The sequence below is a fragment of the Muntiacus reevesi genome, chromosome 6 (genome assembly GCF_963930625.1).
Source record: "Muntiacus reevesi chromosome 6, mMunRee1.1, whole genome shotgun sequence".
NCBI classification, from domain to species: domain Eukaryota; kingdom Metazoa; phylum Chordata; class Mammalia; order Artiodactyla; family Cervidae; genus Muntiacus; species Muntiacus reevesi.
In genome coordinates, this window is record NC_089254.1 from 49816473 (window position 1) to 49842050 (window position 25578).

At 34.7% G+C, this 25578-nt stretch overlaps 1 protein-coding gene across 3 annotated transcripts in view; it reads left to right on the plus strand.

The window, feature by feature from the left end:
* Positions 1-22624, plus strand: part of TFEC (transcription factor EC) — a 99343-nt gene extending 76719 nt beyond the window's left edge. For all 3 annotated transcript variants that reach the window (XM_065939604.1, XM_065939605.1, XM_065939606.1), the window contains 3 exons: positions 9005-9080; positions 14888-15035; positions 15917-22624. In XM_065939604.1, the coding sequence (XP_065795676.1) occupies positions 9005-9080; positions 14888-15035; positions 15917-16297 (605 nt within the window). In that variant the 3' untranslated portion in view covers positions 16298-22624. The remainder of the gene's footprint in view (positions 1-9004; positions 9081-14887; positions 15036-15916) is intronic.
* Positions 22625-25578: the final 2954 nt, after the last annotated feature.

Genomic DNA, 25578 nt, shown 5'->3' on the forward strand with positions numbered 1-25578 from the left:
GGAAGATAAACTTCCAAGCTCATTCCATGACACCACCATCACCCTAATACCAAAAGCAAAGATGCCACAAAAAAGAAAACTACAGGCCAATATCACTGATAAACATAGATGCAAAAATCCTTAACAAAATCTAGCAAACAGAATCCAACAACATATTAAAAATATTATACCTCATGACCAAGTAGATTTTATCCCAAGGATGCAAGGATTCTTCAATATTTGCAAATCAATCAATATGATACACCACATTAACAAATTGAAAAATAAAAACCATATGATTATCTCAGTAGATGCTGAGAAAGGCTTTGACATAATTCAAGGTCCATTTATGATAATAATCCTGTAGAAAGCAGGCATAGAAGGAACATACCTCAACATAATAAAAGTCATATAATATAAACCCATAGCAAACATTATTCTCAATGGTGAAAAATTGAAAGCATTTCCCCTAAGGTCAGGAACAAGACAAGAGTGCCCACTCTCACCACTACTGTTCAACATAGTTTTGGAAGTTTTAGCCACAGCAATCAGAGAAGCAAAAGAAATAAAAGGAATCCAGACTGGAAAAGAAGTAAAACCCTCACTGCTTGCAGATGACATGATCCTCTACATGGAAAACCCTAAAGACACCACTAGAAGATTACTAGAGCTAATCAATGAATATAGTAAAGTTGCAAGATATAAAATTAACACACAGAAAACCCTTGCATTCCTATACACCAACAATGAGAAAACTGAAAAAGAAATTAAGGAAACAATTCCATTCACCATTGCAGCAAAAAGAATAAAATACTTAGGAATAAATCTACCTAAAGAAACAAAAAACCTATGTATAGAAAACTATAAAACACTGATGAAAGAAATCAAAGATTATGCAAATATATGGATAAATATGCCATGTTTATGAATCAGAAGAATCAGTATAGTGACAATGAGTATATTACCCATAACAATCTATAGATTCAGTGCAATCCCTATCAAGCTATCAACAGTATTTTTCAGAGAACTAGAACAAATAATTTCACAATTTGTATGGAAATACAAAAAAACCTCAAATAGCCAAAGCTGTCTTGAGAAAGAAGAATGGAACTGAAGGAATCAACCTTCCTGACTTCAGACTATACTACAAAACTACAGTCATCAAGACAGTATGGTACTGGCACAAAGACAGAAATATAGATCAATGGAACAAAATAGAAAGTTCAGAGATAAATCCACACACATATGGACACCTTATTTTTGGCAAAGTAGTCAAGAATATACAATGGAGAAAAGACAATCTCTTTAACAAGCAGTCCTGGGAAAACTGGTCAACAGCTTGTAAAAGAATGAAACTAGAAAACTTTCTAACACCATACACAAAAATAAACTCAAAATGGATTAAAGATCTAAATGTAAGACCAGAAACTATAAAACTCCTAGAGGAAAACATAGGCAAAACCCTCTCTGACATAAATCACAGCAGGATCCTCTATGACCCACCTCCCAGAGTAAAGGAAATAAAAGCAAAAATAAACAAATGGGACCTAATTACACTTAAAAGCTTTTGCACAAGGTGAAAAGCAAGGTGAAAAGACACCCTTCAGAAAGGGAGAAAGTAATAACAAGTAAAGCAACAGACAAAGAATTAATCTCAAAAATATACAAGCAGCTCATGCAGCTCAATTCTGGAAAACTAAATTACCCAATCAAACAATGGGCCGAAGAACTAAACAGACATTTCTCCAAAGAAGACATACAGATGGCTAACAAATACATGAAAAGATGCTTAATATCACTCATTATCAGAGAAATGCAAATCTAAACCACAATGAGGTACCATCTCATGCCAGTCAGAATGGCTGCTATCAAAAAATCTACAAACAATAAATGCTAGAGAGGGTGCAGATAAAAGGGAACACTTTTATACTGTTGGTGGGAATGCAAACTAGTACAGCCACTGTGGAAAACAGTGTGGAGATGCCTTAAAAAACTGGAATTAGAACTGCCATATGACCCAGCAATCCAACTGTAGGACATATACACTGAGGAAACCAGAATTGAAAGAGACACGTATACCCCAATGTTCACTGCAGCACTGTTTACATTAGCTAGGACATGGAAGCAACCTAGATGCCCATTGGCAGATGAATGGATAAAAAGCAGTGGTACATATACACAGTGAAATATTACTCAGCTATTAAAAAGATTGCATTTGAATCAGTTCTAATGAGGTGGATGAAACTGGAGCCTATTATACAGAGTGACATAAGTCAGAAAGAAAAACACCAATACAGTATATTAATGCATATACATGTAATTTAGAAAGATGGTAATGATGACCCTATATGTGAGACAGCAAAAGAGACACAGATGTAAAGAACAGACTTTTGGACCCTGTGGGAGAAGGCAAAGGTGGGATTATTTGAGAGAATAGCACTGAAACATGTATATTGCTAAACATGAAATAGATCGTCAGTCCAGGTTTGATGCATGAGACAGGCCGCTCAGGGCTGGTGCACTGGGATGACCCCGAGGGACGGGATAGGGAGGGAGGAGGGAGGGGTGTTCAGGATGGGGAACACATGTACACCCATGGCTGATTCATGTCATTGTATAGCAGAAACCACTACAATATTGTAAAGTAATTATCCTCCAATTAAAATAAATAAATTAATAAAAAAAAAAAAAAGAAAATGTACTCCATTTAAATAGCTAGAAATGTAACACCAGGTTCTTATCTTTCTGTGTCAATCTGCTCCTCCTTTCCTAATGATAAGTTATTTTAAAATACTGCTTATGTTGTACTACTGAATTCTACTACTGTCACAAAAAAATTGGCAGGGGGGCTCTGATGCCTTCCTGGAGGTCCATTTGCCTTCAATAATGGGTCACATGAGGTAAGTAAATGCATTCAAGGGAAGTTGTCTAGGGGCAAGGTGGGCTTTAAAGTGCTTTTTCATGTCTCTTAAGATAGTGTTTAACTATCTTAAGTAAGCTTGACTAGTTGAGTGTGAAGCATTTTTGTTCTGAGAACCAAATAAAAAATGAGAAAAGAATGCAATGAAAATAAATAAAATCTTCAAAGCTCTAAAATCAGGAATTTCCTTACATGTGGTTAGCTAAAATTGATGCTACATGTACCAGCAAATTTGGAAAACTCACAGCACTGGAAAAGATGTTTTCATTCCAATCCCAAAAAAGGCAATGCCAAAGAATGCTCAAACTATCACACAATTGCACTCATCTCACACACTAGCACTCATCTCACACACTAGCAAAGTAATGCCTAAAGTTCTGCAAGCCAGGCTTCAACAGTATGTGAACCATGAACTTCCAGATAGATATTCAAGCTGGTTTTAGAAAAGGCAGAGGAACCAGAGATCAAATTGCCAACATCCATTGGATCATCAAAAAAACCAGAGAGTTTCAGAAAAACATCTACTTCTGCTTTATTGACTATGCCAAAGCCTTTGACTGTGTGGATCACCACACACTGTGGACAATTCTTCAAGAGATAGGAATTCCAGACCACCTGACCTGTTTCCTGAGAAATCTGTATGCAGGTCAGGAAGCAACAGTTAGAACTGGACATGGAACAACAATCTGGTTCCATATTGGGAAAGGAGTACATCTAAGCTGTATATTGCCACCTTGCTTATTTAACTTATATGTAGAATACATCATGAGAAACATTGGGCTGGATGAAGCATAAACTGGAATCAAGATTGCCGGGAGAAATATTAATACCATCAGATATGCAGATGACACCACCCTTATGGCAGAAAGTGAAGAAGAACTAAAGAACCTCTTGATAAAAATGAAAGAGGAGAGTCAAAAAGTTGGCTTAAAAATCAACATTCAGTAAACTAAGATCATGGCATCTGGTCCCATACCTTCATGGCAAATAGATGGGGAAACAATGGAAATAGTGGCAGACTTTGTTCTGGGGGCACCAAAATCACTGCAGATGGTGACTGAAGTCATGAAATTAAAAGGTGCTTACTCCTTGGAAGAAAAGTTTTGACCAAACTAGGTAGCATATTAAAAAGCAGAGACATTACTTTGCCAACAAAGGTCTGTCTAGTCATGTATGGATGTGAGAGTTGGACTGTAAAGAAAGCTGAGCACCAAAGAATTGATGCTTTTGAACTGTGGTATTGGAGAAGACTCTTGAGAGTCCTTTGGACTGCAAGGAGATCCAACCAGTCCATCCTAATGGAAATTAGTCCTGAATAATCATTGGAAGAACTGATGTTGAAACTGCAACTCGAATACTTTGGCCACCTGATGCAAAGAACTGACTCATTAGAAAAGACCCTGATGCTGGGAAGAATTGAAGGCAGGAGGAGAAGGGGACAGCAGAGAACGAGATGGTTGGATGGCATCACAGACTCAATCGACATGAGTTTGAGTAAACTCAGGGATTTGGTGATGGACAGGGAGGCCTGGCGTGCTGCAGTCCATGGGGTCGCAAAGAGTCGGACATGACTGAGCGACTGAACTGAACTGAACTGAATTATACCTGTGAAACCTGCATCTATCTGTTCATAAAGCACCTGTCTTCATCAGAGGGTAGGCTGACTATATGAAGAGGAGAAGGCTAACCCATGGTTATTACAGTCCTTAGAGTAGTTGTGGAAAGGGAAATGATTTGCTTCTGATTACATAGTGGCAGAGCAGACAAGCATTGGTGCATTTTGTGAGACAAGAACCTGAAAGACAGAACTAGTTGTTAACAGAAAGAAGTAACACATCAAGGAACTAAAGCCTTCTCTCTTAGTTTTAAGGCTACTATTACCTTCCTTTCTCCTTTCTTCTCTCCTCTATGTTTGCACTTTAAATAACAGGCCATTTAATGTAAAGTATGATAGGTGGCTGGTATGATCATTATAGATGGCTCAGTGGAAAAGAATCCACCCTCACTACAGGAGGCGTAGAAGACATGGGTTCAATCCCTGGGTTGGGAATTTCCCCTGGAGCAGGAGATGGCACCCCACTCCAGTATTCTTGCCTGGAAAATATCACGGGCAGAGGAGCCTGGCAGACTGCAGTCCATAGGGTCGCAAAAAGTCAGACACACAGAGTGACTGAGCATACACATGCACATACATGATCATTATAGAAGTATTTTCTACTAATAATCTGGATTACTTGGTGATCTTACTTTTTGGAGCTATCAATGTTACCAAAAATTAATATCACATTTTAAGTATGAATCTAAATATCCCCTAACATTTGTGAGGATTGTGGCTAGAGGACATATAAGGTCCCACTTAACAGATGTGTCAATACTTAAAAGCTATAACTCAAGCTAGAAATACTAAATTATGTTCTATCCTTCCTAAAGATAGGAAGGCCAGGTTTGAAATATGAGTTCTCAGATCCTCAGAATTTTGTATAAGTACTGCACCACTAACGGATTGGGCCACTGGATCTCCACTTGATCCTTGAAATTTTGAGTGGGAAAGTCATGGTGGGACAACGTCAGCCCTTACTCAATGGCCCCTTTCACTTCTCTTTCGATGCCCTATTACATTCTATGGTGCATATGACCTCAAACATGAGTATGAACCCCTCATCTTGTATATTCAAATTCCATACATATCTGCAAACAGTTGACCCTTGTCTGCATCTTGGGACTGGGGTGAGCACCTTGGTGTCATGATCTTCCTTCAGGAGGATGAACCTGGGACATAGCTGGCACAGGCTCAGGGCATTTGGGAGAATATTCCTGGTGTAAATTACCCAGAGTGTAGTTTAGAAGGGAGATGCCTTTGCCCTGTGGCTGCCTTGCTCAGTGAGGTGGATGTGGTAAGAGAAGGCAAAGGGGACCCTCAAGTATGGAGTCTGGGAAAGAGGCACCTGTTGCCCGTTTCTAAGGACAGGAATGAGTGAATATATCGAAAACTGTGTAAAGAGTGAAATCACATATAACATGAAGCGATTTAGTAATTTCTTAAAGCTTGACTCCTTTACAAACAACTAGTACTGGATATGAAAACAGTGGGAAAACAAACTTCTCATTATAATTAGCTATTAAAATTTTATGAGCACAATCTCATAAGGTTAGAGTAGGAATTTCTGATATTTTACATAAGGTACGTTTAAATAATAGATTTTGAAAAAACATTATAGGACTACACCAGTCTCCTATTTTGAGATAGAAATATGAACATCCTTCATAGCTGATCTTCATCTTATATTTGAGAGTCTGTTTTATAATATGAGAGTATGTGTGAACATAGAATTATTAATAAATTCTCACTATAAAATACAAATGCATTTCTATCAGCTTTGCCTTTGTTTATTTTCTTTTCAGTTTTTTATATGGTGTCAGTTTTTTTCAATTACTTGCACAGAGATAACAAAACTGGCAAAGAAGGAAAATAATCTTTCCAAGAATCAATTATATCCTAATTTCAGAGGAATCCCAATGTATTAGTCCAGAAGGTCAAGCTCACTCATGATAAATTGCTTCATAGAGTAGATTCACCAAGACAATTGATATTTTTTAGGACTTTCTTTGTTTCAGTAGCAGTCTGTATTTTTCAAACATGTATTGTTTAATGTTTCAACATACAGTTTTTTCTTCTTCGTGACTTTTTACTTCCTTCATTTCGCTGAAAAACTTTAAAAATTTTACCTACTGACAAAAGATTATATGTAAGTCGTGGTTCCTGATCCTGAGAGTATAGAGTAGATTATACGACTATTCTGTGCTCTATAAGACTGGTTTTAGGTAAGGGTCAATATAGAAAGCTCTGCTTATTTGTATATTTGACATTTTTTGAATATTTATTAGATGCATATCCATTGTCATAGGCAATGGATGCATGGGAATATAAACAGAGAAAGAATAATTTTGGAATTATTTCTGAATAATAATTTTTGAATAAAAACTTATATCAGTCATTCTCAAAGTGTGGGCCCTCAACAAGCAGCATCAGCAACACCTGGGAATTTGTTAGAAATGCAGATTCTTGGGTCCCAAATTAGTCCTACTAAAATCAGAATTTCTAAGTGCAAAGTACAAATTTATTTTTATTTATTAGACAGTCCTTCCAGATGTATCTGATGCATGCCAAAGCTTAAGAATCACTGTTCTGTGTATTATTGAAAGTTGTTAAATTAGAAAAGTATATTTATAGTCTAATCAAAACACATTTATTTAACACTTCTTAAATGCCAAGCCCTCTGGGTATACAGAATGAAGTAAGAAATGGTCCCTTCTCTCAAAGAAGTAATAGTCTATTTGGGCACATATACCTAACGTGACCCAAGCTTTGTGTTAGTTTTTCAGTGGAGTATATGAGAAGAAAAAGTGTATATATATACACACATATATGTATGTGTATAGATATATATATGTATATACACATATGCCAAAGAATGCTCAAACTACTGCACAATTGCACTCATCTCACACGCTAGTAAAGTAATGCTCAAAATTCTCCAAGCCAGGCTTCAGTAATATGTGAACTGTGGACTTCCAGATGTTCAAGCTGGTTTTAGAAAAGGCAGAGGAACCAGAGATCAAATTGGCAACAACTGTTGGATCATCAAAAAAGCAAGAGAGTTCCAGAAAAACATCTATTTCTGCTTATTGACTATGCCAAAGCCTTTGACTGCGTGGATCACAATAAACTGTGGAAAATTATGAAAGAGATGGGAATACCAGACCACCTGACCTGCCTCTTGAGAAACCTGTATGCAGGTCAGGAAGCAACAGTTAGAACGGGACATGGAAAACAGACTGGTTCCAAATAGGAAAAGGAGTACGTCAAGGATGTATATTGTCACTCTGCTTATTTAACTTCTATGCAGAGTACATCATGAGAAACGCTGGGCTGGAAGAAGCACAGGTTGGAATCAAGATTTCTGGGAGAAATATCAATAACCTCAGATATGCAGATGACACCATCCTTATGGCAGAAAGTGAAGAAGAACTAAAGAACCTCTTGATAAAAGTGAAAGAAGAGAGTGAAAAATTTGACTTAAAGCTCAACATTCAGCAAACTATGGCATCTGTTCCCAAGTCTTCATGGGAAATAGATGGAGAAACAGTGGAAGCAGTGTCAGATTTTATTTTGGGGGGCTCCAAAATCACTGTAGATGGTGATTGCAGCCATGAGATTAAAAGATGCTTACTCCTTGGAAGGAAAATTATGACCAACCTAGGCAGGACATTAAAAAGCAGAGACATTACTTTGCCAGCAAAGGTCCGTCTGGTCAAGGCTATGGTTTTTCCAGTGGTCATGCATGGATGTGAGAGTTGGACAGTGAAGAAAGCTGAGCGCAGAAGATTTGATGCTTTTGAACTGTGGTGTTGGAGAAGACTCTTGAGAGTCCCTTGGACTGCAAGGAGATCCAACCAGTCCATCCTAAAGGAGATCAGTCCTGAATGTTCATTGGAAGGACTGGTGCTGAAGCTGAAACTCCAATACTTTGGTCACCTCATGCGAGGAGTTGACTCATTGGAAAAGACCCTGATGCTGGGACGGATTGGGGGCAGGAGGAAAAGGGGATGAAAGAGGATTAGATAGTTGGATGGCATCACTGACTCAATGGACATGGGTTTGAGTAAACTCTGGGAGTTGGTGATGGAAAGGGAGGCCTGGCGTGCTGCGATTCATGGGGTCGCAAAAGAGTTGGACACGACTGAGTGACTGAACGGATATACACATATGTATACATATATATACCCGCCCTGATATATATGTACATATATATCATTATGAGTAATATAGCATTTCAAATAATGATAAAAATGTTATTTTTGATAGAAAATGTTTCAAAATGATTTAAAATCATTGTGAATAATAGAATCACAATTCTAATATTGTTATTTTTTACTTTAAGGATAAAATGTATTTGAATTTTTATTTTATTGTTGAGAAGTACACTTGTGACTAAATGGAAATTTTTTGCTCATTGTTTTTCAAGGATTATTAAGGAGGTTTACAGTTGACCAAAAGTAATTGTGCTTTAATGAGAATAATCAATAATATTTCTTTTTTAATAGTTGAAAGAAGACGAAGATATAATATTAACTACCGAATCAAGGAGCTTGGCACTCTTATTCCGAAGTCTAATGATCCGTGAGTTCAATAGTCATTTCTTAATAATGTAGTGGTTTCAATACTACACAAAACACGTGAGAGGGAAGAGGTGGAGGGATGAACCAATGCTGAGTAAAGTAAGCAGCTTATAGTGAAGACGAGGCTACTACTGGTGTCATTTAAAAATATCTATTCAAGGCTAATAATTATTAAACATCAGACATCAAAACTGTTACTAATGCTTATCCTATTGAGCTTTAGGAAATAAGTAAATTATTTCTTCTTAGTACATTACAAATCTTTCTTTATGACACCAATATTTGCAAATTTAGTCATAGTAACATATTTTCATGATATTAACTGGAATCCTCAATTTATAGCTATAGCAATTCTTCCAATTTAAGATTTATGTGTACATGAAAATTGGAATGTTGAATTCTCAGAGGTTCCAAAATTCAAGCAAAAAATATACAAGCAAAAAATAAGAATTGTAAAAACATGCTTATTGATATTAGTCAATAATTTGTTATTGTAATTAAATTTTCAGCTAGGTTTTGATGCCATGTAGTCACAAAGTCAGTTGAACTAGATGTTTGAGGTTGTAAATTTCAAGAAATAGTTGATTAATCAAAATGTCAATTTACCATGTTTCTCTAAAACCATGAAAACATTGTAGCATTAATAAGGAATTGAAAAAAATGTTTTGTTCAGACAGAACTGGACTCTCCAAACACTGGCATTATCTGTTATTCAGAAATGATGTTTGATTAAGCAGTTCTTGTGAAAAGTGAAAGTACTCTTTCCTTAAATGCAAATGTGCTAATTCATTTGGACGATTCAATCATTTGTAATGGAGGAAAGGCCATATATTTATTCTTATGTGCATAGTAGATAATGAAGGCTTCTTGAGGAATGGCAGAAAGAACACTGAATGGGGAGTCTGAAGAGCTTAATCTTGGCTAGGATCCACCACTAACTTTTCAAATCTTTTGAAGGTCTTTCAGCGTGCAACTCTTTCTATTAGCAGAACAGACACCCATTTTCCAGATAAAACTTTAACACTTAAAACATAAATGCACATTTATTTGCCAAACATTTGATATAAGGTCAAGACTTTGTTGTCTGAATATGTGTTTCAATTTTCTGGCTTACATAAACTGCACAAAAATGTATAGTCTATTTTAATTTCTTACAGATAAAACAAAAACCTGGATGCCAACACCTAAGTGTAAATGGATTTTTTAAATGATTGCACCCTAATTTGTAACAGCATATTTTTAGCAAACTATCTTACTGACATTTTACTTTATTTTTTCTAAGGCTTTTAATATACTTTTCCTAAAAAAACAAGAGCTGTTTTTATAAATGCTTTTTCTTATTTTGTATTCATATTTCATTAGTTAACATATATAATTTAATTATACTATCACAATAATAAGTACAATGGGCATTCATTTAACAGCCTGTCAGTGAGCACTGTCACCAGAAGGATAACAGAAGTACCTGGGTGTCTCAGAAGGTAGCCTAGTGGCCTCTATTATCTACTTTGTTCTGACAACAGTCAGTGAGCATCACAAAGGGAACGGAGAACATTAATTAATCCTGAAAGTGATCAGTTAAGTCAGTTAAGAGAGCTTCTCTTGTAACTGATAGAGCTAACCCATAGTGCCAGGGCCAGGTTATATGCAGAAAACAAGTGATAAGACTGTAAGATTAAACTATGAAGCCTGACTGAACATGTTTTGATATCACCATACCTATAAAGCACCAATTATGGATGGAGTTTTATAAAAATAAAATAATATATATAACCTCAAAAATGATAAAGTTTATATGAGGGGTAATTATTACTCTATATTTTTATAGAGTAGCTATGGCTGTAAAATGATTCCTCTCTGGTTCTAATTCATTGTCAAGAACAAGGGATAGCAAAATTTTCATTGTCAAGACCGAAGGATGGCAAAGTTTTCCTTTAAAGAGTCAGATAGTAATTATTTCAAGCTTTGTGAGCATAAAACCTCTGACAATTATTCAACTCTGCCATTGTAGCATGAAAGCAGACATAGACAATATGTATATGAGAGAGGATGACTGCATCTAATGAATCTTTATTGACAAAAGCAGGCTGTGGGCTGATCTAGAATAAGGAAAATCAGTTTATCCATAATCACATCTGAAAGGGACCATAGTTGGGGAAGCATCATTGTAAGCCTTCTTAAGTGGTTTTCTCTTCTTTGTAGATTTCAGAAAGAAGAATTAGTAATTGTTTTAATTCTATTATATCATATCATATGTAGGCACTGGAAATAAAAAGTATTATATATTATACATATTAGGAGGATAGTAATACCTCATGAAAACTTTGTTGCAGTTTTATGTACAAAGAATACCCTAGGTCACAATAGAAAACACTTTTCTTATGGCAGATGCATTTGAGAGTGGGAAAACTACAAATTTGCAAAAACTGTGCTAAATAGAGAGAAGAGAGCTAGGGCCCAACTTCTAAACACATGCATTTGGGCAAGCAGAAAGAACTCTGAAGCTTTGGTTCTACTGGGTCAGTTCTTCTTCCATTCTTGTCTTGTACACTCTCCAGACATGAGAGTGGACCAACCCCCATAAGAGTGGTCTTGACCTGGCTCAGTTTCCCTCTTTATATCTTTTGTTACTTCCTCTTTGGTAGTTCTGGGGGCTTGATTGGTTGCGCTTCATGCCAATGAGGCATGAACCAGATAGCAGTCAGGGAAGTGGGTAAGACATCATGCAAATGAAGCATGACCTCGGGCTCGAATCAGGGAAAGGAGTGTCAGTATGTTCTCCCATAACTGTTTTTGACCACTGTTTTGGACTGCCGTTTTGGGCCCTGTTTCCCTCTTCTAACTAGCCAGCAGTTCTAAAAAGGTTCTGAGTGCCTTTCCAGCTCGTGACTGGAACAAACTTAGGATTTGGTTTAGTAAGGGCTTCCCTTGTGGCTCAGCTGGTAAAGAATCTGCCTGCAATGGGGGAGACCTCAGTTTGATCCCTGGGTTGGGAAGATCTCCTGCAGAAGGGAAAGGCTACCCACTCCAGTATTCTGGCCTGAAGAATTCCATGGACTCTGTAGTCCATGGGGTTGCAAAGAGTTGGACAAGATTGAGTGACTTTCACTTTCACTTGGTTTAGGAAATGAAAGCTAATACCTGAAGGCATTTTGAATTCTATGAAGGCGCTATTTTTGTGTATCAAAAATTTTCAGAAATTTGTACTTCTTCTTTGCTGGATCAAAATAGTATGGTCAGAAGGGAAAAAAATAGTAAACAGTTATAGTTGAGATAAATATGTTGAGAATATGAAATGAAAAACACACTACCAGGGAATGATAATATCTTAACTATTAGTGAAAAATAAAACCAAACAGAACTAACAAATAAAAAGGTAAAGCATTTCTACAGATATGTGTTAGTGATCTACTTCATATGTGCTTTTTATTAATCATATTTACAAAAATCATAAATGTAAATATAAAAATGCTAGCAGAGCATGCATTGTGCTATCAAATTATTATTTTTTCTACTTTATTTTTTTTACTACTTTTTAAGATATAAACCTAAGGGTTTTTTTTTTTTCCTACTAAACTGATTTTTTTTATCTTCTACAGTCAAAACTTTCTTCTGCTCTTGTGTTAGAATGTCAGTTGAAGTAGTAAATGAGACCTAACAAGACTTTCTAAATCAGAAGTTATAAAATGTTGATCAAAGGAAGAAAAATCAGACCTCTCATGATGTTTGCTTTCTTTTTTATTTTTGTAATGCTTTTAAGTGGATGTGTACTCCTAAGATGACAACAGGTCATACATTTCCATAGTTTTGCCTGGCAGCATTCCTACTCTAACTTACATATTTCTAGTACCTGCTTTAACACTACAGACATTCAAGGTTTTAACTTCCTCAAAGATTTAAGTTCTTCAAAATAAATTATGTTGTAGAAAATGATAAGCCACTATCAACATTCACTCCTTAGGCAAGTCTTTGTGTTAGTGTCTATAGTATACTGTCATATATAATGTTTTTAATGCCTAGCTGCTTGAAATTATCTTGGGAGATATAATTAATATATTTCCTTAATATATTTGGAAGACAAAATATTTTAGGATGAAATCTCGTACATTAAATTGGCTTTAAAATAGAGTGAACTTTTAAAAATTTAGTGAAATGACAACAAATAGATATTGTAGGAAAACTTTTTGTGTGTTTTCCTTTTTAAAAAATAAGATTGATTGATTTGGGCTTCCCCAGTGGCTCAGTGGTAAAGAATCCACACAAGAGACATGGATTTGATATCTGGGTTGGAAAGATCCCCTGGAGGAAGGCATGGCAACCCACTCCAATATTCTTGCCTGGAGAATCCCATGGACAGAGGAGCCTGGCGGGCTACAGTTCATGGGGTTGCAAAGATTTGAACACAACTGAAGCAATTGATCACATTTATTGATTTGGCTGCATCAGGTCTCAGTTGTGGTGTGCAGGGCTTAGTTGCCTCACAGAATGTGGGATCTTAGTTTCTTGACCAGAGATCCAACCTGTATCTTTGGAAGGTGACTGCTTATCCACTGGACCACCAAGGAAGTACCATTGTGTGTTTTCTACCAAAACTTCAAATATTATTTTAGACCTAAATAAACAGTACCTTAAATTTCAAAGTTGACTAGGATATTGTTTTCATCGTATTTCTTCTGTCCTTCTAATTTTTTCTTCCCATGAGAAGAAATGAAACAAAATTATGAGGCATATACCAGTCAGATTTTTCAAACTATATTTTTCTACTTCTGAGTACTTAGTAAATACATATTAAGTTGCATATATTTCACGTAGATCACATAAACTAAAATCACATGCAGTGTAATGTCTTTTAAAAATTTCCCTACAAGCTTACTTTCTGTTGTATCAAAACAAATCTCATTATTCTAAGTTGAAAATTCACCCAGATTTTTCAACGATTTTGATTAACTTTTAGCAATTAGCTTGGCCTTATTGTCCATACATACTACCATTTGTCAGATAGTATTAGATTGATTGAAATATGTTTTTAGACATTAAAATAAGTATCCAGTTCTTTAATTCTGGATTTATCATTTTTCTTGTTTAAAAATAAGTTTTAATAAAATATTTTTCTATGCTACAGCCTGAAGATTATCAGCAATGTTTAACTGTATTTACTTATCATAAACTTATTTAAAAATAGATATATAGCTTTTTATAAAAAAATGTGTTGATGCTTTTTTTTTGTGGAAAAATTTGCCTTATGAATCTAGAAAGTTTTGCTCTATTGCATAAAGTTGCCAAAATGATTTGTTTCACAATTATTCAGGATCACCATTCAGGACAGACATGGGACCTTATTTTTTTTCCCTGGAAGCATAAAAGCAACCTTATAGAAAGTAGGTTAAAAGATTGGTACATATGAAATGATCTTAAAAAATTTAGGCTTAAGTCTTCAGTAATGTACATTTCCTAGTTCATTAATGCAGAAATACTGCACATAGATTTTAATCTCAGAGTTAATAATAAAAGCAATTTTCACTAAAAATATAAAAACTGTAATGGTAGAATCATGATATTGCATTTAGCTCTCCCACAAAAAGTCACTTTATTACTTTCTTTTGACACTTATTTTCATTCTGGGATTAATTTTACTATATAAGGGCTTCTTAACTATTCTATTAAAATTTCTATTCAGAAGCAATAATATCTAAGAGTGAATAATAGTCATGTAAATCATTATTTCATATTAATGTAAAAGATTTTGTGAGTTCTTATGAATTCTGCTGACATGCACAATTGTGAAAAGGTTATCTCTCCGTTCTACAGTGATATGCGCTGGAACAAAGGAACCATTCTAAAAGCATCAGTGGAGTACATCAAGTGGCTACAAAAAGAACAACAGAGAGCTCAAGAATTAGAACACAGACAGAAGAAATTAGAGCAGGCTAACAGGCGCCTTCTACTCCGCATTCAGGTTTTCATAAGAACATTGCCATGAACCATGTACCTTACATATGACTTATCCATCATCAGTTCTATTCATTGGTCGTGTTTTTTTTTTCTTACTAACAATTGTTTTTTTTTCCTTCTCAAGGATAATTTTTATTGCCTTTTAGAAGTTCACAAATTAGACTGATTCAATTAGGTTTTGATTAGAAATCTAGGATCAAGCTGGCTTTAAAATATATAAGGAATGACAATAACTAATTGCAAAATGCATAAAATAGAACCAATTTTATAAACACACAAATATTATCCCAGTCAAAAAATAATAGTAAATAGGATCTTTGTTTCCTTGGATAATATTGGACATTAAATTTTCCTCTCCCTCTTTTATTTCTTTAGTAACACTGCTATGGATTTTGTAGCCTTAAGGAATATTGTGCTAGTTTATATTAAGTCATGCGTCATCTTCTTATGTGACGCAAATCTCAAAATATAGGTTTTCGTAACTCTCAAGATTTTTTCTTTAATATGTGAACAAGCTCATTGCCAGGTAAAACACTTGTTTCCATAAAATGGTCTTATATTGAGAAATTAATCAGGAAGAATGACTGAAAGATTTTCACTATCTCCAAATAGTTGTCTTGTAATCTGAGCCACTGTGAGACCATTATATGTCATGTATTCTTTTAATGAACAAATGGGGGAGGAATTGTTTTAGAAATCTGAGTATTTTCCTCAGGATTATTTTTCAGGCATTAGAAACATACCACACTCTATTATTTGCAAAGAATATTTCTAATTTATACCACTCTTCATGTTGAGTGCTTGTTAGATCTATTTCAGACTTATTCTCTAGAGTTGAGTTTACTATCAAAGTCATTATTTAACTCTTCTTGTTTGATATTGCAGGAACTAGAAATACAGGCTCGTGCTCATGGTCTGCCAACCCTGGCTTCACTTGTCACAGTTGATTTAGGTGCTCACATCACCAAACAACAGACCCATCTAGAGCAGAATTCAGGAGACTGTTGCCAACAATTGGTTCTGTCTCAGGGGACAAGCCCTGAACTCTGTGATCAAGCGATGGCCTTCTCTGATCCTTTGTCACACTTCACAGATTTATCGTTTAGCGCAGCTTTGAAAGAGGAGCAAAGACTGGATAGCATGCTACTGGATGAGACAGTATCTCCATTTGGAACAGATCCTCTGCTCTCTGCCACCTCTCCTGCAGTTTCTAAAGAGAGCAGTAGAAGAAGTAGCTTTAGCTCAGAAGATGGTGATGAGTTATAAAAAAAATAAACAGGCTCAATTGATCAACTGGGAAGAAATTTTGTGCTGGTGCTATGCAATTACATTCTTGTTTCATACATTTCTCTCGCTTAATTTTTCTGAAAGGAATATATTGGTCATGAAACACCGATTGGTTAGAAACAGCAGAATTTCAGGAAGAACAAACACAGTGTTGAAGAATTATTGACAGAAAAAAAGTTTTTTTTTTCCTCTTTGACCACTAAGTCCAAATCTACTTGAATTTTGTTTTTCTGGAAAGAGGCACAACAAGAGAAATAGCTTTCTACTGATGTTTTAAAAGTAGTCACTTGATGATGAGCTATTGGAACTAACAGACTGCAAGAATAAACCTTCTGAAACATACAAATGTTTTCTTCCTTTTGAAACATGCAAACGTTTGCTTCCTTACTTTCATCTCTTTCCTATTCAAGATCTGACTACATTAGTTTTCAAGAATGAAGATCAACAATCTGGTGGTTCATTGCCTTTCTACATTGTCTGGTGGATATGTTGTCTAAAGTTCAAGCCTTGTAGAGGAACTAAATAAATGATAGATTATTTACCACTTATAATTGAAGAGTAAATCTATAATAAACTCTAGAATTTTCCACAATAAAACAGAAAATTTATAAAAACTTTGGATTCTAAAGACTCAAATTCCCTTCGTCAGTTCAATTACACAAATTCTAAAATCTTCTTTGCATATTCATAGAGAAGACACGCACAGTCCAGAAAAGGAACACACTGAATCTTTTCCTCAAGAATATTGGTTGGAATTATATCATATCACTTCACACAAATGTACTCCCCCAAACAGGTACAAAATGGAGGAAATATATGTTCTTTATTCCCCTTCATTCTTCTGATTTTCTAGTCAGCATCTGAAATTACATACTAAATCATTTTTGCTTCATCAAGAAGAGATATTGGATAATCAGTCTCAGCAAATAAAATATTGAAAGTCCACCTAATAGGATAGTTTGTTAATTTGTTAAATAACACTTACCACTGTTTCAAAAACTGGATTTAAATCAACTAGTTGATACAGTTTTCCTTCAAATTCATGAAATACTGAAAATTGGATTGCCAACTGACAAAATAATTAGTAAAACAGAAAAGCTTTCTTATTACACTCAGCTCTGAGTAAAAGATATAGCGCTATTCCTATAGGTACTTAAAGTACCTTATGATCTTTGTTAGCATTTATTAAGAACATTTATAGCTATGGTGATTTACTCAATTTTTTCTCTCTTGAGCTTCTTCAAAAGCTTGGGAATTGACTTACCAGGAATATTGCTCTGTGTTAGACCTGCATGAATAATCACCTGATCAATGAGCATTTAGGGAGAGGTACTGAAACCTGTAATAAGTTTTATGAAAATATAGAACAGATGAGCAAGATATGGTCTTACTCCTCAGGGAGTTAACAAGACTGCATAAGAAAACAAAACAAAAGATAGAAGACTTTTAAAATTAAAGTCTACATGGTGCAGTATAAACTGCAAATACCAAAGTTGAGAAAAAATACAAATGAAAGTTGGACAATCCCAAAAGTGTGTGGGAAGAACAGAATTTAAAACTTCTTTTAAAAAGCATATTGGTGGAGGGGAGGCTATTCAGGAGAATAATATCAACTAAATGATAAAATGAGTATATGTTGGGAAAGTATCTTCATGAGACATTCATTAGAGAGATCTAGAAGACGTCTGTTGGGAATCATGAAAACTGTTGGCAACAGCTTATGAAAGTCTCTTTGAAAACCAAGATGAAATAATGTAGTAGAAATATATATATATATATATATATATATATATATATATATATATATATTTTTACCAGGAAGAAGAAGTCTAAAAACTAAAATGCTGCTGTGTATTACTATGATTGAGATGTAGTCTTTCATGAATACTAACTTTGGGATAAATTTTTGAAAGGATGCTTCAGGTTTTACTCACATGAAAAATACATCATCACAAAATTTGAGACTTATTGCTAATTAAAGTGGACAAATACTAAATCCTTATGGTGTATTAATTATCTCAGGCTTGGTTTATAGCACCAATTCAGAGTTTGGAGATTTGAAATAATTTTCACTTTTTGACATGGAAATACTCTTAATTATAGGAATAGTCATCAAAGCCAGATACATAAATTCATCTGAAATAGGTCACGTGAAAGAAAGAACAAGATACATTTCCTCAAGAATTTGAGAACATTATATTGTTCAATTGCTAAGTCATGTCCGACTCTTTGTCACCTCATGGACTGCAGCAAGCCAGGCTCCCCTGTCCTTTTCTATCTCCTGGAGTTTGCTCAAACTTATGTCCATTAAATTGGTGATACCATTTTATACTTTATTTTAAAATTCTACTTTATTATCTGAGTTGATAATTTAACATTGCAAATCATAGAGAAGGAATATATCTTAGAGTCAATGAAAAACACATCATTCTAGACAGAGGCTAATTTCTGTCTAATTTTATACATTATTATAATTTCTTCATATTCTAGAAAAATTACACTATTGATGTCATTAATTTGTCATTATTTTCCATTCTGCTAAAATACTACTACTCAGACCTGAAAGCCATTTCTCATAATCTTGGCTAGTTGAATGGCTTGACACAGATGGTAGAGTCTGGATGAGAGAGATCTGGTAGAGGCAATATTTGCTGGAAAAGGTAATATTTGCTGCTACTTGCAGATTATAATAGCTATTAGGGGATTGTGAAATAGGTAATGGAATTTTAAAGACAGAGTAAAAGATAGTGTTTTGTCACAATCAACTGAAGTAGATTAAAAAATTAATTTTAGTTCTTAACTTTTGAAGGCCTTGAGAATTTATGGAAAGTTATAGACCTTCTCCCTAGAAAAATGCAGAGTTTATATATGCAGCCCTAAATTTATATGCATTAAGAGTTTTGTGGGATCTCCTGTATACCTCCTTGGATCCCAGATGAAAAATTCTCACATCAAGAGCAAAGAGTACAGTTAAGGTCATATGTAATGAGGGAAGAAGGAGCCCTAGTTATCTGAATATTATTATCCAAGCTCCAGAAATGATAAAGTTGCATTGGTAAGTGAAAGTATACGAAACACTAGTTGCTTTCACTAAAGAAGTTGTGAATTCACTTATAAAATAGACCCTTTCTAACAACCCCTGTTATATATATGCCTCTGTTATATATTTACACATTTATGGCTCAGTTTCTCTGAGCCATAATTAGATAATTAGATATCACAAGTATCTGACAATTATATTTTAAAGTTATATGTATGTATATATTTATCAAAGTAGAGAGAATATAAATTCACAGGCAAATTATTTGAATATCTAAGAATCAAAATGATCCTTAGGAAAATTGATGCCTATAATATTTTTGCAGAAATGGGATGTACAACAGTGCATTTGGTTTAGGAGAAGTGAAGTTGCACCGTTGTGTGCCACCTCTTTGTAATCCTATGGACTATAGTCTACCAGGCTTATCCATCTGTGGAATTTTCCAGGCAAGAGTACTGGAGTGGTTTGCCATTTCCTTCTCCAGGGCATTTTCCCTACTTGGGGATTGAACCCAGGTCTCCTGCACTGCCGGCAGATCCTTTACCCTCTGAGCCACCAGGGCAGCCCATGTACAACAGTAAAACAGATATATTGTCTAAAATAATTTTACCACAATAAACATCAGCTATCATTGCATTATTAATACATAATTTAACCAAGCCTTGTTCATGCAAATAATTATATAATTGCTATCATAATAAAAACTTGGTTAAAATGAAATAAAACAATTTAAATATTATTTTTATTTATTTTTGAAGATAAGGTCCCGTGCAATCTTTTTTCTCTGAAGTATTGGCTTCCTTTCCCTGGATTCACATTAAACAACCCTTCCAACTCCTAATTATCTTAAAATAACAAGGACCGCTTACAAGTAGATGTAGCTTTCTGTATGTTTTTTCTTTTCAGTGTCCTTTCTTCTTGAATTTTCCTCATAACTGGAGAATATATATATACAGATAATATTTCCTCAGTTTACAGATGTGAAGTCAGTGGCTATCGCTTTCTATGTGTGAGTGCAAAAGTTCTAAGTAATAAGTAGCCAGATGGACTGGGAACATTGAGAAACAGCCTTCCTCTACTTTTTAAACTCATTCTTTGCCACTCACATCACTGTAAATAAAATATTTAGTAGCTCTTTCTTTAAAGAATAAACACAATGAGTTTTTTTATTTGGTATGCTCATTTACCTTCATGTCAAGGGAGAAGTTAGATTTCACAAGGTAAAATATAATGTATTTTTTCTTTGTTTTGATAGATTGAGTCATACTGGAATTTTCTTATACTTCAAACTATCATGAAAATATTTTTTACTCTTCTGATATTGTGGAATTTTGATATTTTATAATATCTCTAGGCTGATATTTACCTACCTTATAAGGTCTAAGATGGAGATGAAAACTGGAATCAATTAATCAGTTTGCTATGTTATCAACACTAGATCCGCCATCTGGGTCTCTTGAAAATACCTGAAGAACTGAATTTTGCTTCAGTGTTGGTAATGGCACAGCCTATATCTGTTACATGGAATTACATCATTTGCCCTTCTGGTGCCCTGCTTGTTGATAAGTACAAGATGTAAATTTGATTTAGTGTAAATTACATATACAGTGATTTCATTACATTTACTTAATAAATACTTAACACAAAATTTAGAGTGTTGCATATCTAATGCATCTTACAATCTTCCTGTAATCATTATTCATTGTATACATCAATATTTTATCATTTGTATGATTTCTAATTTGTATATTAAGTATTTAAAATCTGATAAAAATAGTTTTCTTAAAATTTCTCTGTGCTACTTTTGTTTTCTGTGAGAGTCATAGAGTATTTTAGTATATAGGAGATTATCCAAAAATAATTATTTTCATTAAAAAACTTCCCACTGGATTCAACCAGTTTAATGATGAAATACTTTATCTGCTGCTTTATACATAAAAGGGAACTTTTAATCTTTTTGTTGTAAAGGGATTTGTGTAGGTATTTCTACATATTCAGATTTCTATTGTGTTTTAAACTGATGAAATCTTCAGTTACATGTCTTTTTTCCCTACATTTATCTAACATGCTTCAAGAATAAAGTTAAAGACTTTTGTGTTTCCAATTCTACCTCTCCTATTCCTACACTACCATTTTGTTTAAAAAAATTCTGTATTCTCAATGCTGCTTTTTTCCACAGAAATAAATTTTATTTGTATGACATTTAAAGCTAGTGATTATATGTAACAGATAAAATAGAAAATATGCAAAATGTGCTGAAAGAATTATATGCAACCAGTTATATTATTCTTTATTTCATGAATACTGAAGTTTAAAAGTTAACTAAATTCAAGGATCTTATCTAAGAGCATTGAAGTTGCTTATGGCATAAAATGTTAAATTTGATTCAGTGATTTAATCTTAATAATAACAACGTAGTTAAAAATCTTTGACTTTAATAGCATTTTATATATTTGAATAACTGAAATAATATTCCTATAATTTTAATCTAACATTGGTTAGATCAAGAAAACATTGTTAGTATAATAAGACTGTAGAATTTATAACTATTGCTATTTTTCATTTTTAATAGCAAAGTAATATGTCTTATTTTCTAAGAAAATAGCACTGGTGTTCTCTGATACATACATGAATCTTTGTACACATACTGTAAAAAATGAACCAATATTTTCTCTGCATATGTATATATAGATAAAATGAAAGCATAGAATTGTTAAATGCTTTAATATACTTTTTGTTCTGACTTTGTACATAAACTGCACTGAAAAATACAGAATGTGGGGTAATCATCTAAAAGGATACTTAGCAGCCCTGAGACTTCACAACTGACAACTGCTTACTTGATAGTCCATGCTGAAAAGAGTAAGCCAATATTTCCTTATTAATGAAAGTGATTGTTACATTTTTCAATATAGTTTCCTACCATCTGCTTCTTCATGCTGTTGTGGTTTTGATTTATGAAAAATATTTATCAAAATGCTGCAAAATTGCTAGCAGGCATAATTGCAGCAATGAAATTACTAAGAAACTCTGTGAAATCTTTTAATATTCTAGATAGTCCCCAGACAATCTAGGATAAATAGAATACTGTACTTTAATATGTAAAACATTTTAAAACTGCTAATTGGTATTGACTAGACCTATCCCTTGATAATGAAATTAATAAGAATTTCAGTTAAATGTTAAGACTTCTAATATTTAATACCATGTTTGTGAATTTTTTTCTACATACCTGCCTATAAAATGATAAAACAGGATGGCTCTGAGTTGACTATAAAATGCTATTCTATGTTTAAATATAGATTCATTGATTTTTTTAAAAATGTTATATCAGATAAATTTTTTTCTTAATGCATTATCAATGCTAAAAATACTGATCAAAAATATAATAATTTCTGTGTGGAAAGTAATAACCAACCTAATGAGGTAAAGGTAATTTAGGATGATCTTTTGACACTGTCTAGACAGAAAAAAGGATAACTGAATGGGTTCTATACTTGATTGTTTGTTGTATGTATATGTACATATGCAGTGTGTTTGAGTATAAGTGCATCTCTGCCTATGTGGGAGCTTATAAAAAAGTGTTCTTATCTCTTGATATTAGGAATGACTCCACATACAAGAACATTTTATTCGTGTGTGTGTGTGTGTGTGTGTGTGTGTGTGTGTGTGCGTGTGTGTGCGCGCGCGCGCGCGTGCTCAGTTGTGACTGACTCTTTGTGGCCCTACCAGACTCTGTCCATGGAATTTTCCAGGTAAGAATACTGGGATGCGTTGTCATTACTCCAGGCTGCTGCTGCTGCTAAGTCGCTTCAGTCATGTGCGACCCCACAGACGGCAGCCCACCAGGCTCCTCTGTCCCTGGGATTCTCCAGACAAGAATACTGGAGTGGGTTGCCATTTCCTTCTCCAGGGGATCTTCCCAACCCAGGGATTGAACCCTCTTCTATTAAGTCTCTTGCATTGGCAGACGGGTTCTGTATCACTAGCCCCTTGTTACTTTTTATTGGAGCCTACAGCTAGGCAACAGCTGAGAGAGAGAAGAGAGGCAGTGCAACTCAGTCGTGTCTGACTCTTTGGCGACCACATGGACTGCAGCCCACCAGGCTCCTCGGTCCATGGAATTTTCCAGGCAAGAATTCTGGAGTGGGTTGCTATTTCCTTCTCCAGGGGATCATTCTGACCCAGGGATCGAACCGGTGCCTCCTGTATCTCCTACACTGGTAGGCAAATTCTTTATCACTGCACCATCTGGGAAGCCCCCCAGATTTCTTCTTCTCGAAAGGGATGCAGACACACACACACACACACACACACACACACACTCACACACACACTCACACACACACACTCCTTATTCAGAGTTGAGTCAAAAAGATGGAAAAGATGAAGAAAGTTGTAGCATGTTTTAACATTTTTGTTAAGTGAGATGGGCAGCTGCAAACAACTTAGATATAATACAAGCATTGATTTTGTTGACCACCAAAATGAATAGTGAAACCCACCTAAAAAGTTATTATTATTATCACCTGCAGAGTTCTAGCTGTGGGTTGGTTAAGTGGTAAAATACAATAAGGTTTATTGGTTAAGCACTGGATACACATCATGTTAAATATATATTGGTTTCATTAATTGGCAAGACCATAAATAAGAGTACAACATTCTAGGTGGTGATGATTTTGATAGGATCGACCACAATGTGGTTAAGTATATAATTCATGTAATAAGAAAAAGGTGCCTGCAGGCTATTGTTCCTAGCATGGATTAAAATTTACATATTGCTTCTCCTTATGTCAAAACATCTGGTGCCTGCAAATGCTAACATTTCGTTAAAAAGTTTCACAAGCCAAGAAAACTGGATTGGAAACATTGCATGTGAATCATTCAAGCATTATAATAGAATAAGAGCTATATTCAGAAAAAATTAAATTGCTGCAAACAATACCATAGTCAAGATTATAATTTATTTGCTTATACAAGTGAAAGGTGATGCTGTGTGTTTCTGTGGAGAAAAATAGTATTTGCATTATACAATTATCTCTTCAAAAATACTTATTTCATATAATTACATAGAACAAGTAGGTTTCTAAGTCCTTTAAGACTTTATAATCACTCTATGTTAGAAGTAGTGTGTAGTTGTATAAAACCCATTCTAATATTCCTAAGGACAGGAAGAGGGGACCCCTGAGACCTTATTCATTCTGGCATTAAATTTCTACTTATTCATTGGTAGATATAAAAAGCAGATACATATGAATTAACTTTTCTTTAATTTTTTTTTGAGTACATGAATTGCCTTTTCTACCTAGGCCCTCAAATCAATAGTTAGTTCTTTCAACTTCTATAGCATCACCTTTCTCTTGTGTCAGCAAATAAATTGTAATCTTGACTATGGTATTGTTTGCAGCAACGTTTTCCTACTTCAAGAGTTTTTCTCACCACCCCAATCAACTGTTACCATTGTTATGGTCCTTGCTGGCTATAGCAGCTAGCTGCTACTTAAAATCTATCTTTGTATTGCTGCTTTTCACAGCCATGCATATATTCCCTTCTTCAGTAGATGAATGGGCATTTTAAGCAAAAATTATACCTTAGCTTCCTCTGTATCTCACATTATTTAAGACAGTGTCTTGCTTATCATGCTGTTTTATTAATAAATGATTAAATGATGGTCAACTGTAGGTAAAGAAAGTGTGCAAGTGTCAGATTCTTCAGATAATGATATGGTGCTCACTCAAAGCTGTGACCATTCATTGAAATGCATCTCTTCCGATCTCTCTTTGTCTGTTCTTTCAACTGCAGTGAGATAAGTATGTGTCTTCTTTCAGTTTATTTAAAAAATCAGTTCCAGAAGTGAAAATAATATCAAAAGCTACAACAATGGATATAGAGACATGTTCTACTCTAGAATCCATCCACTTACTCATTCACTCTTTCTTTAATAAATATCTCCCCAAAGAACAGTGGTTTTTGATAAGGGGACTATAAAAGATGATCTTTCAGTAAGGCGTAGTATGTGATGTGCTGTGCTGGCAGGATTAAGTGTGCTATGGAAGTTCAGTTCAGTTCAGTTCAGTCGCTCAGTCTTGTCCGACGATTTGCAACCCCATGCAGTCAGGGTATCTGGATCAGCCTCAGGAAACCTGAAATCTAAAGGCCATGTGGGGGCTGGCCTTGTTCAAGAAGGAGAAGTGAGAAAGAGAAGGGAGAGGATTCTTTA